The 15,385-nt window shown below is 51.4% G+C and overlaps 1 protein-coding gene across 1 annotated transcript in view; it reads left to right on the forward strand.

Annotated features, from left to right (window-relative positions):
* The first annotated feature begins 1,953 nt into the window (after positions 1-1,953).
* The window catches only part of ARHGAP8 (Rho GTPase activating protein 8), a 176,651-nt gene continuing 163,219 nt past the window's right edge, over positions 1,954-15,385 (forward strand). The window contains 1 exon segment of the mRNA XM_068191965.1: positions 1,954-1,984. Within this exon segment, the coding sequence (XP_068048066.1) occupies positions 1,954-1,984 (31 nt within the window).

Below are 15,385 nucleotides of genomic sequence, written 5' to 3' on the forward strand. Positions count from 1 at the left end.
AGATGACAACAAATGTTTTCACCAGTCCAAGAGAGGCCGAACGGCTTGGGCAATCTGCTGAGGAGGGTGCTGAGCTTCTCTGTAATGCAGACTCCGGAGGAGTTCCTTGACATCCCCGAATCAAGGTCCGAAGCAGGTCCGATGTCTTCAGGGAAGGGGAGGAAGGAAGGAAGGGAAAAACAAAAACAGAAAAATGGCAAAATAAGGCAAGCAAAGAAAAAGCAAAAAAAAGCAAGAGAGCAAAGCAAGCAAAGCGAGCCTAAAGCTAGCAGCAGCAAGCCAGAGCAAGCAGCCAGGGGAGGGACGTGGCTATAGACAAAACAAACTGAGAGCACGGGAACAGGAGTACACGATTGGGATACAAAGCATGAAAATGTCCTGTCACCCCAGGACAACAGTCTTCTAATAGTGGCATGTTACTACTGGGGTAGGGTATTGCCCTGCCAGCATTGGAATTGACTCTAGTGTAGTTGTGTTCAAGTTTACTGATGGGACAAGGTTTTTTTGCTCAACACACTTTAGCAAGCAAGAGAGCCTCCTAGTCTTTAGATGCTAGGAGTCCCAGGAAAAGATGAATGAGGTGATGATGTGCCTTGTGTTCTGAAGAGAGATCAAAATCTTCTTTTTGGGGTCACCCCCATCTTGGTACAGAAAGTGCACGGAAGGATTGGAAGCAGCGCTTTAACCCTCTTTGCATTCATTAGTAAATGTGAGACAGAACTTGCCCAATGGTTTGTGCAAGAAGACTCTTTTGCTGCAACTGTTAACCAGACAATATCTATGGGAAAATTGGCAGTAGCAGCAAGCAAGCCCTTCCTGGGAAATGGACTGAAATTGTTCCGAAGTTATTCCCATTCACTGTTGCTAAGCTCTGCTGTCTAGCTGTCAGATATGGCTGGGACCATGTTGAAATAATTCAATTGACTGATGCTGCAATATTGAGTCAACATAGGTGGTCTTTTCCATAGGTGTCATGGAAAAATATTTCTATTGGTAAAAATGAGTTGAACATCAAAAAAGAACAGCATGGTAGGAAAAAAATTGACATCAATAGAATGAAGATGCCTAGAGTTCTTCTTTTTAGGTTAGACAGAGTGAATATTTTCTAAAGAAGGTTGTGAAACTTATGAAGAAGTAGGAGTACATTCCACATGACTGGTGCCCAAGTTCATCTTTCCAACTTACAAAAAACATATGATTCAAAGACAAATTTTCTTCCTTGTGGAAAAGTAGCCCATTAGTAATTTGATCAAAGGTAGGATTCTATCAAGTATTCCTACAAGACAGTAGTAGTACTATGAAAAGCCTTTTGGTGTGTATTGAACTCCAGAAAATTGGAGAAAGCAGAAGAGTGTCTTTCCCTGCTGCAAACTGTACTTCCTATCTGCTATTGCTACTTGAACATTGTCGAAAGAAAATTGTCCAAAGAAGATTATTGTATAGAAACAACTGTAAATATCCATTCCATTCCAGCCAATTTTAACTAGAAAGTATGAGACACACCCTCTAGTTGAAGAGTCTAGTGCATAGATGGAGTATAACATTACTAATAAATGGGACTCTGGATAAAGGAGCTAATGCAGATGAATTTCAGGGAAGGGAATGATTGGAGAGCTAAGTGCAGACCCTCGACTTGCCAAGAAATGGTGTCTAGTAATCCCAACCAGAAACATAGAGAACTCCATTTTGAAATAGGTCACATTTATGGTCCTCTTTTCTTCCTATATGAAAGAACTGTGTTTTGAATCAATCTTCAAAATGGTATGGAAAAAAAACTTAGGCGTCTTTTTTATATTTCCCCAGAAACAACTGTCTCAAAACCTTTTTAAAACTGACTTATTCCCAAAGGATGCTCTATTTTAAAATAGCATCTTGTCATTTACAGAGTATTCCAAACATCATTCTCAAATTTAGACTAAAAGTAACACTCTTCCGAATCATCCTGCAGAGAACATGATGGCAGCTGCAGAAAAGAAGGGCAGCGGTGAGTTTGTCAAGAAACAAGAACATAGGCAGCTGACTGTGCTTGTGAATGGGCAACTGCCTAACTTTTCAATTGCCTTCACTGCGCACAAAAGCCCAGTGCTCTGCTGCTTCGTTTGTGGCCTTCTATGAATTGCACACTAGTGAAGCTGAGCCAGGCTCTTCAGCTTTGCTGCTTTTTAGCATCTGCGCTCCACTTATGCTCTGTGACATCTCTCGAGGTTTTTTTGTTTTTGCCAAGCTGGAATGTGCCTGCTGGTACAAGGAGCTGGGCAGGAGCGGGCTGAGAGCACTTCCATCTGACAGCAGTTTGCAGGTTGCCTCGGAAAGAGCAGTGTCCTTGTAATGGGCAGCAAATCAAATTTCTTGGCAAGATCGAAGTAAGTGCACAGTGCTGGTACACTTTCTCCATGCAAAAGATAGTGGCAAAGATTTTCGCTAGGATGTAGACGACTAGAGACGCAGAATACAGAGCTCCAGAGCTGTCCGAAGATAAGTGCCAGTCCCCGGGTGACATTTGGCAGAAGCAGAGATCTGGAGCATACGGCTGCCACTCCAGTGATCAGGGCACCAAGTAGCTGCTTCTTCGCCACCAGGAACCAGAGAGTGCAGTATCTTGCAAGAAGCGAAGAATGAAGCTCCAAAGAAGCAGGCTTGTGACTGCCATGCGCCTGCCTGTTGAATTCACTTTTAGCATGTGAATGGAAGGTGTTCCAGTATAACTTGCCTGGGTTTTAACTTAGTCCTGATGCATCCCACCTTGGCAAGTCTTGTTTGTCCCCAGAGGCTCTGAGATGCAGAGAACACGATGGCAGCGGCAGAAAAGAAGGGCAGTGCTGAGTTTGCCAAGAAACAAGAACATAGGCCACTGACTGTGCTTGGGAAGGAGCAGCTGCCTGATTTTTGCAATTGGCTTCACTGCGCACAGAAGCCCAGTGCTCTGCTGCTTCATTTTTCCCAGTGAGTGAATTGCACACTAGTGAAGCTGAGCCAGGCTCTTCAGCTTTGCTGCTTTTTAGCATCTGTGCTTCACTTATGCACTGTGACATTTCCCACGTTTTTTTGCCTTGGCCAGGCTGGAAAGTGGCCGGTGGTACAACAAGCTGGGCAGGAGAGGGCAGAGAGCACTTCCATCTGACAGCAGGTTGCAGGATGCCTCGGAAAGAGCCGTATCCTTGGAATGTTCAGCAAATCCTATTTCTTTGCAAACCGCGGTTAGTGTGCAGTGCTGGCACACTCTCCCCTTGCCAAATGGAGTGGGAAAGCTTTTCGCTAAGATAGAGACGACTAGAGAGGCAGAAGCTGTGACTCCGGAGCTGTCCGAAGGGAAGTGCCGGTTGCCGGCGTCTTTCTGCAGAAGCGGCGCTCCGGAGCGCTGCGCTGCCGCTCTACTGAGCTGTGCGCGAACTAGCTGCTTCTTCGCCTTCGAGAGGCAGAGATCGCAGTTGCTCGGAAGAGGCGAAGAACGAAGCCGCAAAGAAGCGGGCTTGTGTGCGAAGCCTTCCGACTGCTGGAGGACGGTGGCTGCCGCTCTCCTGCCTCTTGAATTCACTCTCGGCAAGCGAATGGAAAGCGTTCCAGGACAACTTGCCTGGGTTTTGACTTGGTCCTGATGCGTCCCACCTTGGCAAGTCTTGCTCGTCGCCAGAGGCTCCGAGATGCACAGAAGATGGTGGCAGCTGCTGAAAAGAAGGGCAGCGGTGAGTTTGTCGACAAGCAAGAACATAGGCAGCTGCCTGTGCTTGGGAAGGAGCAGCTGCCTGGTTTTGGCAATTGCCTTCACAGCGCCCAGAAGCCCGGTGCTCTGCTGCTTTGTTTTTCGCAGTCAGTCAATTGCACACTAGTGAAGCTGAGCCAGGCTCTTCAGCTTTGCTGCTTTGGAGCATCTGTGCTCCACTTATGCTCTGTGACATCTCTTGAGGTTGTTTGCCTCGCCCAGGCTGGAAAGTGCCCGCTAGTACATAGAACTGGGCGGGAGAGGGCAGAGAGCACTTCCATCTTTCCGAAGTTTATCAGCGGCCCATTTCGCGGTGAAGCGAAAAGTGTCATCCCAGGTTCCTCATGTCAGTTTGTAGGGTTCCCTTGGCACAGTCAAGGCAGCACAGGTTTGAGGTGGGGACAGGTTAGGTCTGGGAAATATCTTTAATCGTTTGGATTTTTTGGAGGCGCTTGGCCACTAAAGGCCACAGGCTCCCCGAGAAAGAGACCGGCAATTTTCCCTGTTAAGGAAAAGTTGCCAGCCCAGGTTTCTGCTGTCAGTTTAGAGGGCTCCCTTGAGACTTTCAGGGCATCACAAGTGTGAGGTGGGTATAGGGTGGGTCTGGGACATATCTTTAATCGATTGGATTTTTTTGAGGCGTCCGGCCACTCAGGGAAAAAGGTCCCTGCAGGCAAACACCGGCCATTTTTTCTGGGAAAGAAATATGATCAGCCCAGGTTCCCGCTATCAGTTTGCAGGGTTCCCTTGGGACTGTTCAGGCAGCACAAATTTGAGGTGGGTGCCGGTTGGGTCTGGGACATATCCTTGATCGTTTGGATTTTTTGGAGGCGTCCAGCCACTCAAGGCCACAAGGTCCTCGCGAAAAAGACCGGCCCTTTTTCCTGTGAAGGAAAAGTTGCCAGCCCAGGTTCCTGCTGTCAGTTTATAGGGTTCCCTTGGGACTGTCATGGAATCACAGGTTTGAGGTGGGGGCAGGTTGGGTCTGGGACATATCCTTCATCGTTTGGATTTTTTGGAGGCGTCCGGCCTTTCAGGGACACAGGCCCCTGCAGACAAACACCGGCCATTTATTCTGGGAAACAAATGCGGTCAACCCAGGTTCCTGCTGTCAGTTTGTAGGGTTCCCTTGGGACTGTTCGGGCAGCAAAATTTGAGGTGGGGGCAGGTTGGGTCTGGGACATATCCTTAATCATTTGGATTTTTTGGAGGCGGCCGGCCACTCAGGGACTAAGGCCCCTGCAGGAAAACACCGGCCATTTTTCCTGTGGAGGAAAAGTGTCCAGCCCAGGGTCCTGATGTCAATTTGTAGGGTTCCCTTGGGACTTTCAGGGCAGCACAGGTAAGAGGTGGGGGCAGGTTGGGTCTGGGGCATATACGTTATTGTTTGGATTTTTTTGAGGCGTCTGGCTACTCATGAACAAAGGCCCTTGGAGACAAACACCGGCCCTTTTCCATGTGGAGGAAAAGTGTCCAGCCCAGGTTCCTGATGTCAGTTTGTAGGTCTCCCTTGGGACTGTCAGGGAAGCACAGGTTTGAGTTGGAGGCAGGTTGGGTCTGGGAAATATCCTTAATCATTTGGGTTTTTTGGAGGCAGCCGGCCCGTCAAGGCCACAGGCTCCTGGAGACAAACACTGGTCCTTTTCCCTGTGAAGGAAAAGTTGCCAGCCCAGGTTCCTGAGGTCAGTTCGTAGGGTTCCCTTGGGACTGTCAGGGCAGCGCAGGTTTGAGATACGGGCAGGTTGGGTCTGGGACATATCTTTAATAGTTTGAATTTTTTTGGAGGCGTCCGGCCCTTCAAGGCCCAGGCTCCCCGAGAAAAAGACCAGCTTTTTTCCCTGTGGAGGAAAAGTTGCCAGCCCAGGTTTCTGATGTCAGTTTTTACTGTTCCCTTGGGACTGTCAGGGCAGCACATGTTAGAGGTGGGGGCAGGTTGGGTCTGGGGCATATACGTTATTGTTTGGATTTTTTTGAGGCGTCCGGTCACTCAGGGACACAGGCCCTTGGAGACAAACACCGGCCCTTTTCCCTGTGGAGGAAAAGTTGCCAGCCCAGTTTCCTGATGTCAGTTCGTAGGGTTCCTTTGGGACTGTCAGGGCAGCACAGGTTTGAGGTGGTTACAGGTTGGGTCTGGGACATATCTTTAATCGTTTGGATTTTTTGGAGGCGTCCGGCCACTCAGGGAAAAAGGCCCCTGCAGGCAAACACCGGCCATTTTTTCTGGGAAAGAAATATGGTCAGCCCAGGTTCCAGCTGTCAGCTTGTAGTGTTCCCTTGGGACTGTCAGGGCAGCACAGGTTTGAGGTGGTTACAGGTTGTGTCAGGGAAATATCCTTAATCATTTGGGTTTTTTGGAGGCGGCCGGCCACTCAAGGCCACAGGCTCCTGGAGACAAAGACCAGCCCTTTTCCCTGTGAAGGAAAGTTGCCAGCCCAGGGTGCTGATGTCAGTTTGGTAGAGTTCCCTTAGGACTGTCAGGGCAGCACAGATTAGAGGTGGGGGCAGGTTTCGTCTGGGTCATATCTTTAATCGTTTGGATTCTTTGGAGGCGGCCAGCGACTCAGGGCAAAGGCCCCTGCAGGAAAACACCGGCCCTTTGCTTGTGAAGGAAAATTTGCCAGCCCAGGTTGCTGATGTCAGTTGGTACGGTTCCCTTGGGACTGTCAGGGCAGCACAGGTTAGTGGTGGGGGCAGGTTGGGTCTGGGACATATCCTAAATCATTTGGATTTTTTGGAGGCGGCCGGCCACTCTGGGACACAGGCTCCTGGAGAAAAAGAGCGGCCCATTTCCCTGCGAAGGAAAAGTGGCCAGACCGGGGTTCACATGTCTGTTTGTAGGGTACCCTTGGGACTGTGAGGGCAGTTAAAATTTGAGGTGGAGGCAAGTTGAGTCTGGGACATATCCTTGATGGTTTGGATTTTTTGGAGGTGGCCGGCCACTCATGGCCACAGACCCCTTGAGACAAAGACCAGCCCTTTTCCCTGTGAAGGAAAAGTTGCCAGCCCAGTTTCGTCATGTCAGTTTGTAGGGTTCCCTTGGGACTGTCAGGGCAGCACAATCTTGAGGTGGGGGCAGGTTGGGTCTGGGACATATCCTTCATCGTTTGGATTTTTTGGAGGCGTCCGGTCACTCAGGGCCACAGGCCCCTGCAGACAAACACCAGCCATTTATTCTGGGAAACAAAAGTGCTCAACCCAGGTTCCTGATGTCAGTTTGTAGGGTTCCCTTGGGACTGTCAGGGCAGCGCAGGTTTGAGATACGGGCAGGTTGGGTCTGGGGCATATCCTTAATCGTTTGGATTTTTTGGTGGCGTCCGGTCACTCAGGGCCACAGACCCCTTGAGACAAAGACCGGCCATTTATTCTTGGAAAGAAATATGATCAGCCCAGGTTCCTGATGTCAGTTTCTAGGGTTCCCTTGGGACTGTCAGGGCAGCACAGGTTAGAGGTGGGGGCAGGTTGGGTCTGGGGCATATACGTTATTGTTTGGATTTTTTTGAGGCGTCCGGTCACTCAGGGACACAGGCCCTTGGAGACAAACACCGGCCCTTTTCCCTGTGGAGGAAAAATTGCCAGCCCAGTTTCCTGATGTCAGTTCGTAGGGTTCCTTTGGGACTGTCAGGGCAGCACAGGTTTGAGGTGGTTACAGGTTGGGTCTGGGACATATCTTTAATCGTTTGGATTTTTTGGAGGCGTCCGGCCACTCAGGGAAAAAGGCCCCTGCAGGCAAACACCGGCCATTTTTTCTGGGAAAGAAATATGGTCAGCCCAGGCTCCAGCTGTCAGTTTGTAGGGTTCCCTTGGGACTGTCAGGGCAGCACAGGTTTGAGGCGGGGCCAGGTTAGGTCTGGGACATATCTTTAATCGTTTGGATTTTTTGGAGGCGTCCGGCCACTCAGGGACAAAGGCCCCTGCAGGAAAACACCGGCCATTTTCGCTGGGAAGGAAAAGCGTCCAGCCCAGGTTCCTGCTGTCACTTTGTAGGGTTCCCTAGGGACTGTCAGGGTAGCACAGGTTAGAGGTGGGGCCGGTTGGGTCTGGGACATATCCTTAATTGTTTGGATTTTTTGGAGGCATCCGGCTACTCAGGGCTTCAGGCCCTTGGAGACAAACACCGGCCGTATTCCCTGTGAAGGAAAAGTTGCCAGCCCTGGTTGCTGACGTCCGTTTGTAGGGTTCCCTTGGGACTGTCAGGGCAGCAAAGGTTAGAGGAGGGGGCAGGTTGCGTCTGGGTCATATCTTTAATCATTTGGATTTTTTGGAGGCGTCCGGCCACTCTGGGACACAGGCTACTGGAGAAAAATACCGGCCCTTTTCCCTGCAAATGAAAAGTTGCCAGCCCAGGGTTTGCATGTCAGTTTGTAGGGTACCCTTGGGACTGTGAGGGCAGTTAAAATTTGAGGTGGGGGCAGGTTGAGTCTGGGACATATCCTTAATCGTTTGGATTTTTTGGAGGTGGCCGGCCGCTCATGGCCACAGGCTCCTGGAGACAAAGACCAGCCATTTTCCCTGTGAAGGAAAAGTTGCCAGCCCAGTTTCGTCATGTCAGTTTGTAGGGTTCCCTTGGGACTGTCAGGGCAGCACAATCTTGAGGTGGGGGCAGGTTGGGTCTGGGACATATCCTTAATCCTTTGGATTTTTTGGAGGCGGCCGGCCACCCAAGGCCACAGGCTCCTCGAGAAAAAGACCGGCCTATTTCCCTGTGGAGGAAAAGTTGCCAGGACAGGTTCCTCATGTCAGTTTATAGTGTTCTCTTGGGACTGTCAGGGCAGCACAAGTTTGTGGTGAGGGCAGGTTAGGTCTGGGACATATCTTTAATCGTTTGGATTTTTTGGAGGCGGCCGGCCACGCAAGGCCACAGGCTCCTCGAGAAAAAGACCGGTCCTTTTCCCTGTAAGGAAAAGTTGCCGGTCCAGGTTCCTCATGTCAGATTGTAGGGTTCCCTTTGGACTGTCGGATCAGCACAAATTGGAGGTGGGGGCCGGTTGGGTCTGGGACATATCTTTAATCGTTTGGAATTTTGGAGGCGGCCGGCCTCTCAAGGCCAAAGGCTCCTTGAGAAAAAGACCACTCATTTTCCCTGTGAAGGAATTGTTGCCAGGGCAGGTTCCTCTTGTCAGTTTGTAGGGTTCCCTTGGGACTGTCAGGGAAGCACAGGTTTGAGGTGGGGGCAGGTTAGGTCTGGGACATATCTTTAATCGTTTGGATATTTTGGAGGCGGCCGGCCACTCTGGGACAAAGGCTCCTGAAGACAAACACCAGCCCTTTTCCCTGTGAAGGAAAAGTTGCCAGCCCAGGTTCCTCATGTCAGTTTATGGCGTTCTCTTGGGACCGTCAGGGCAGCACAAGTTTGTGGTGGTGACAGGTTGGGTCTGGGACATATCCTTCATCGTTTGGATTTTTTGGAGGCGTCCGGCCTTTCAGAGACACAGGCCCCTGCAGATAAACACCGGCCATTTATTCTGGGAAAGAAGTGTGGTCAACCCAGGTTCCTGCTGTCAGTTTGTAGGGTTCCCTTGGGACTGTTCGGGCAGCAAAATTTGAGGTGGGGGCAGGTTGGGTCTGGGAAATATCCTTAATCATTTGGGTTTTTTGGAGGCGGCCGGCCACTCAAGGCCACAGGCTCCTGGAGACAAAGACCAGCCCTTTTCCCTGTGAAGGAAAGTTGCCAGCCCAGGGTGCTGATGTCAGTTTTTACGGTTCCCTTGGGACTGTCAGGGCAGCACAGGTTTGAGGTGGGGTCAGGTTGGGTCTGGGAAATATCCTTAATCATTTGGGTTTTTTGGAGGCGGCCAGCCACTCAGGGACAAAGGCCCCTTGAGACAAAGACCAGCCCTTTTCCCTGTGAAGGAAAAGTTGCCAGCCCAGGTTCCTGATGTCAGTTTTTACGGTTCCCTTGGGACTGTCAGGGCAGCACAGGTTTGAGGTGGGGGCAGGTTGGGTCTGGGAAATATCCTTAATCATTTGGGTTTTTTGGAGGCGGCCGGCCACTCATGGCCACAGACCCCTTGAGACAAAGACCAGCCCTTTTCCCTGTGAAGGAAAAGTTGCCAGCCCAGGTTCCTGATGTCAGTTTTTACGGTTCCCTTGGGACTGTCAGGGCAGCACAGGTTAGAGGTGGGGGCAGGTTGGGTCTGGGGCATATACGTTATTGTTTGGATTTTTTTGAGGCGTCCGGTCACTCAGGGACACAGGCCCTTGGAGACAAACACCGGCCCTTTTCCCTGTGGAGGAAAAATTGCCAGCCCAGTTTCCTGATGTCAGTTCGTAGGGTTCCTTTGGGACTGTCAGGGCAGCACAGGTTTGAGGTGGTTACAGGTTGGGTCTGGGACATATCTTTAATCGTTTGGATTTTTTGGAGGCGTCCGGCCACTCAGGGAAAAAGGCCCCTGCAGGCAAACACCGGCCATTTTTTCTGGGAAAGAAATATGGTCAGCCCAGGCTCCAGCTGTCAGTTTGTAGGGTTCCCTTGGGACTGTCAGGGCAGCACAGGTTTGAGGCGGGGCCAGGTTAGGTCTGGGACATATCTTTAATCGTTTGGATTTTTTGGAGGCGTCCGGCCACTCAGGGACAAAGGCCCCTGCAGGAAAACACCGGCCATTTTCGCTGGGAAGGAAAAGCGTCCAGCCCAGGTTCCTGCTGTCACTTTGTAGGGTTCCCTAGGGACTGTCAGGGTAGCACAGGTTAGAGGTGGGGCCGGTTGGGTCTGGGACATATCCTTAATTGTTTGGATTTTTTGGAGGCATCCGGCTACTCAGGGCTTCAGGCCCTTGGAGACAAACACCGGCCGTATTCCCTGTGAAGGAAAAGTTGCCAGCCCTGGTTGCTGACGTCCGTTTGTAGGGTTCCCTTGGGACTGTCAGGGCAGCAAAGGTTAGAGGTGGGGGCAGGTTGCGTCTGGGTCATATCTTTAATCATTTGGATTTTTTGGAGGCGTCCGGCCACTCTGGGACACAGGCTACTGGAGAAAAATACCGGCCCTTTTCCCTGCAAATGAAAAGTTGCCAGCCCAGGGTTTGCATGTCAGTTTGTAGGGTACCCTTGGGACTGTGAGGGCAGTTAAAATTTGAGGTGGGGGCAGGTTGAGTCTGGGACATATCCTTAATCGTTTGGATTTTTTGGAGGTGGCCGGCCGCTCATGGTCACAGGCTCCTGGAGACAAAGACCAGCCATTTTCCCTGTGAAGGAAAAGTTGCCAGCCCAGTTTCGTCATGTCAGTTTGTAGAGTTCCCTTGGGACTGTCAGGGCAGCACAATCTTGAGGTGGGGGCAGGTTGGGTCTGGGACATATCCTTAATCCTTTGGATTTTTTGGAGGCGGCCGGCCACCCAAGGCCACAGGCTCCTCGAGAAAAAGACCGGCCCATTTCCCTGTGGAGGAAATGTTGCCAGGACAGGTTCCTCATGTCAGTTTATAGTGTTCTCTTGGGACTGTCAGGGCAGCACAAGTTTGTGGTGAGGGCAGGTTAGGTCTGGGACATATCTTTAATCGTTTGGATTTTTTGGAGGCGGCCGGCCACGCAAGGCCACAGGCTCCTCGAGAAAAAGACCGGTCCTTTTCCCTGTAAGGAAAAGTTGCCGGTCCAGGTTCCTCATGTCAGATTGTAGGGTTCCCTTTGGACTGTCGGATCAGCACAAATTGGAGGTGGGGGCCGGTTGGGTCTGGGACATATCTTTAATCGTTTGGAATTTTGGAGGCGGCCGGCCTCTCAAGGCCAAAGGCTCCTCGAGAAAAAGACCACTCATTTTCCCTGTGAAGGAATTGTTGCCAGGGCAGGTTCCTCTTGTCAGTTTGTAGGGTTCCCTTGGGACTGTCAGGGAAGCACAGGTTTGAGGTGGGGGCAGGTTAGGTCTGGGACATATCTTTAATCGTTTGGATATTTTGGAGGCGGCCGGCCACTCTGGGACAAAGGCTCCTGAAGACAAACACCAGCCCTTTTCCCTGTGAAGGAAAAGTTGCCAGCCCAGGTTCCTCATGTCAGTTTATGGCGTTCTCTTGGGACCGTCAGGGCAGCACAAGTTTGTGGTGGTGACAGGTTGGGTCTGGGACATATCCTTCATCGTTTGGATTTTTTGGAGGCGTCCGGCCTTTCAGAGACACAGGCCCCTGCAGATAAACACCGGCCATTTATTCTGGGAAAGAAGTGTGGTCAACCCAGGTTCCTGCTGTCAGTTTGTAGGGTTCCCTTGGGACTGTTCGGGCAGCAAAATTTGAGGTGGGGGCAGGTTGGGTCTGGGAAATATCCTTAATCATTTGGGTTTTTTGGAGGCGGCCGGCCACTCAAGGCCACAGGCTCCTGGAGACAAAGACCAGACCTTTTCCCTGTGAAGGAAAGTTGCCAGCCCAGGGTGCTGATGTCAGTTTTTACGGTTCCCTTGGGACTGTCAGGAAAGCACAGGTTTGAGGTGGGGACAGGTTGGGTCTGGGAAATATCCTTAATCATTTGGGTTTTTTGGAGGCGGCCAGCCACTCAGGGACAAAGGCCCCTTGAGACAAAGACCAGCCCTTTTCCCTGTGAAGGAAAAGTTGCCAGCCCAGGTTCCTGATGTCAGTTTTTACGGTTCCCTTGGGACTGTCAGGGCAGCACAGGTTTGAGGTGGGGGCAGGTTGGGTCTGGGAAATATCCTTAATCATTTGGGTTTTTTGGAGGCGGCCGGCCACTCATGGCCACAGACCCCTTGAGACAAAGACCAGCCCTTTCCCCTGTGAAGGAAAAGTTGCCAGCCCAGGTTCCTGATGTCAGTTTTTACGGTTCCCTTGGGACTGTCAGGGCAGCACAGGTTTGAGGTGGGGGCAGGTTGGGTCTGGGAAATATCCTTAATCATTTGGGTTTTTTGGAGGCGGCCGGCCACTCATGGCCACAGACCCCTTGAGACAAAGACCAGCCCTTTTCCCTATGAAGGAAAAGTTGCCAGCCCAGGTTCCTGATGTCAGTTTCTAGGGTTCCCTTGGGACTGTCAGGGCAGCACAGGTTTGAGGTGGGGTCAGGTTGGGTCTGGGGCATATCCTTAATCGTTTGGATTTTTTGGAGGCGTCCGGTCACTCAGGGCACAGGCCCCTGGAGACAAAGACCGGCCATTTATTCTTGGAAAGAAATATGATCAGCCCAGGTTCCTGATGTCAGTTTCTAGGGTTCCCTTGGGACTGTCAGGGCAGCACAGGTTAGAGGTGGGGGCAGGTTGGGTCTGGGGCATATACGTTATTGTTTGGATTTTTTTGAGGCGTCCGGTCACTCAGGGACACAGGCCCTTGGAGACAAACACCGGCCCTTTTCCCTGTGGAGGAAAAATTGCCAGCCCAGTTTCCTGATGTCAGTTCGTAGGGTTCCTTTGGGACTGTCAGGGCAGCACAGGTTTGAGGTGGTTACAGGTTGGGTCTGGGACATATCTTTAATCGTTTGGATTTTTTGGAGGCGTCCGGCCACTCAGGGAAAAAGGCCCCTGCAGGCAAACACCGGCCATTTTTTCTGGGAAAGAAATATGGTCAGCCCAGGCTCCAGCTGTCAGTTTGTAGGGTTCCCTTGGGACTGTCAGGGCAGCACAGGTTTGAGGCGGGGCCAGGTTAGGTCTGGGACATATCTTTAATCGTTTGGATTTTTTGGAGGCGTCCGGCCACTCAGGGACAAAGGCCCCTGCAGGAAAACACCGGCCATTTTCGCTGGGAAGGAAAAGCGTCCAGCCCAGGTTCCTGCTGTCACTTTGTAGGGTTCCCTAGGGACTGTCAGGGTAGCACAGGTTAGAGGTGGGGCCGGTTGGGTCTGGGACATATCCTTAATTGTTTGGATTTTTTGGAGGCATCCGGCTACTCAGGGCTTCAGGCCCTTGGAGACAAACACCGGCCGTATTCCCTGTGAAGGAAAAGTTGCCAGCCCTGGTTGCTGACGTCCGTTTGTAGGGTTCCCTTGGGACTGTCAGGGCAGCAAAGGTTAGAGGAGGGGGCAGGTTGCGTCTGGGTCATATCTTTAATCATTTGGATTTTTTGGAGGCGTCCGGCCACTCTGGGACACAGGCTACTGGAGAAAAATACCGGCCCTTTTCCCTGCAAATGAAAAGTTGCCAGCCCAGGGTTTGCATGTCAGTTTGTAGGGTACCCTTGGGACTGTGAGGGCAGTTAAAATTTGAGGTGGGGGCAGGTTGAGTCTGGGACATATCCTTAATCGTTTGGATTTTTTGGAGGTGGCCGGCCGCTCATGGCCACAGGCTCCTGGAGACAAAGACCAGCCATTTTCCCTGTGAAGGAAAAGTTGCCAGCCCAGTTTCGTCATGTCAGTTTGTAGGGTTCCCTTGGGACTGTCAGGGCAGCACAATCTTGAGGTGGGGGCAGGTTGGGTCTGGGACATATCCTTAATCCTTTGGATTTTTTGGAGGCGGCCGGCCACCCAAGGCCACAGGCTCCTCGAGAAAAAGACCGGCCTATTTCCCTGTGGAGGAAAAGTTGCCAGGACAGGTTCCTCATGTCAGTTTATAGTTTTCTCTTGGGACTGTCAGGGCAGCACAAGTTTGTGGTGAGGGCAGGTTAGGTCTGGGACATATCTTTAATCGTTTGGATTTTTTGGAGGCGGCCGGCCACGCAAGGCCACAGGCTCCTCGAGAAAAAGACCGGTCCTTTTCCCTGTAAGGAAAAGTTGCCGGTCCAGGTTCCTCATGTCAGATTGTAGGGTTCCCTTTGGACTGTCGGATCAGCACAAATTGGAGGTGGGGGCCGGTTGGGTCTGGGACATATCTTTAATCGTTTGGAATTTTGGAGGCGGCCGGCCTCTCAAGGCCAAAGGCTCCTCGAGAAAAAGACCACTCATTTTCCCTGTGAAGGAATTGTTGCCAGGGCAGGTTCCTCTTGTCAGTTTGTAGGGTTCCCTTGGGACTGTCAGGGAAGCACAGGTTTGAGGTGGGGGCAGGTTAGGTCTGGGACATATCTTTAATCGTTTGGATATTTTGGAGGCGGCCGGCCACTCTGGGACAAAGGCTCCTGAAGACAAACACCAGCCCTTTTCCCTGTGAAGGAAAAGTTGCCAGCCCAGGTTCCTCATGTCAGTTTATGGCGTTCTCTTGGGACCGTCAGGGCAGCACAAGTTTGTGGTGGTGACAGGTTGGGTCTGGGACATATCCTTCATCGTTTGGATTTTTTGGAGGCGTCCGGCCTTTCAGAGACACAGGCCCCTGCAGATAAACACCGGCCATTTATTCTGGGAAAGAAGTGTGGTCAACCCAGGTTCCTGCTGTCAGTTTGTAGGGTTCCCTTGGGACTGTTCGGGCAGCAAAATTTGAGGTGGGGGCAGGTTGGGTCTGGGAAATATCCTTAATCATTTGGGTTTTTTGGAGGCGGCCGGCCACTCAAGGCCACAGGCTCCTGGAGACAAAGACCAGCCCTTTTCCCTGTGAAGGAAAGTTGCCAGCCCAGGGTGCTGATGTCAGTTTTTACGGTTCCCTTGGGACTGTCAGGGCAGCACAGGTTTGAGGTGGGGTCAGGTTGGGTCTGGGAAATATCCTTAATCATTTGGGTTTTTTGGAGGCGGCCAGCCACTCAGGGACAAAGGCCCCTTGAGACAAAGACCAGCCCTTTCCCCTGTGAAGGAAAAGTTGCCAGCCCAGGTTCCTGATGTCAGTTTTTACGGTTCCCTTGGGACTGTCAGGGCAGCACAGGTTTGAGGTGGGGGCAGGTTGGGTCTGGGAAATATCCTTAATCATTT

Source organism: Anomalospiza imberbis, chromosome 5 (genome assembly GCF_031753505.1).
Source record: "Anomalospiza imberbis isolate Cuckoo-Finch-1a 21T00152 chromosome 5, ASM3175350v1, whole genome shotgun sequence".
Lineage (NCBI taxonomy): Eukaryota > Metazoa > Chordata > Aves > Passeriformes > Viduidae > Anomalospiza > Anomalospiza imberbis.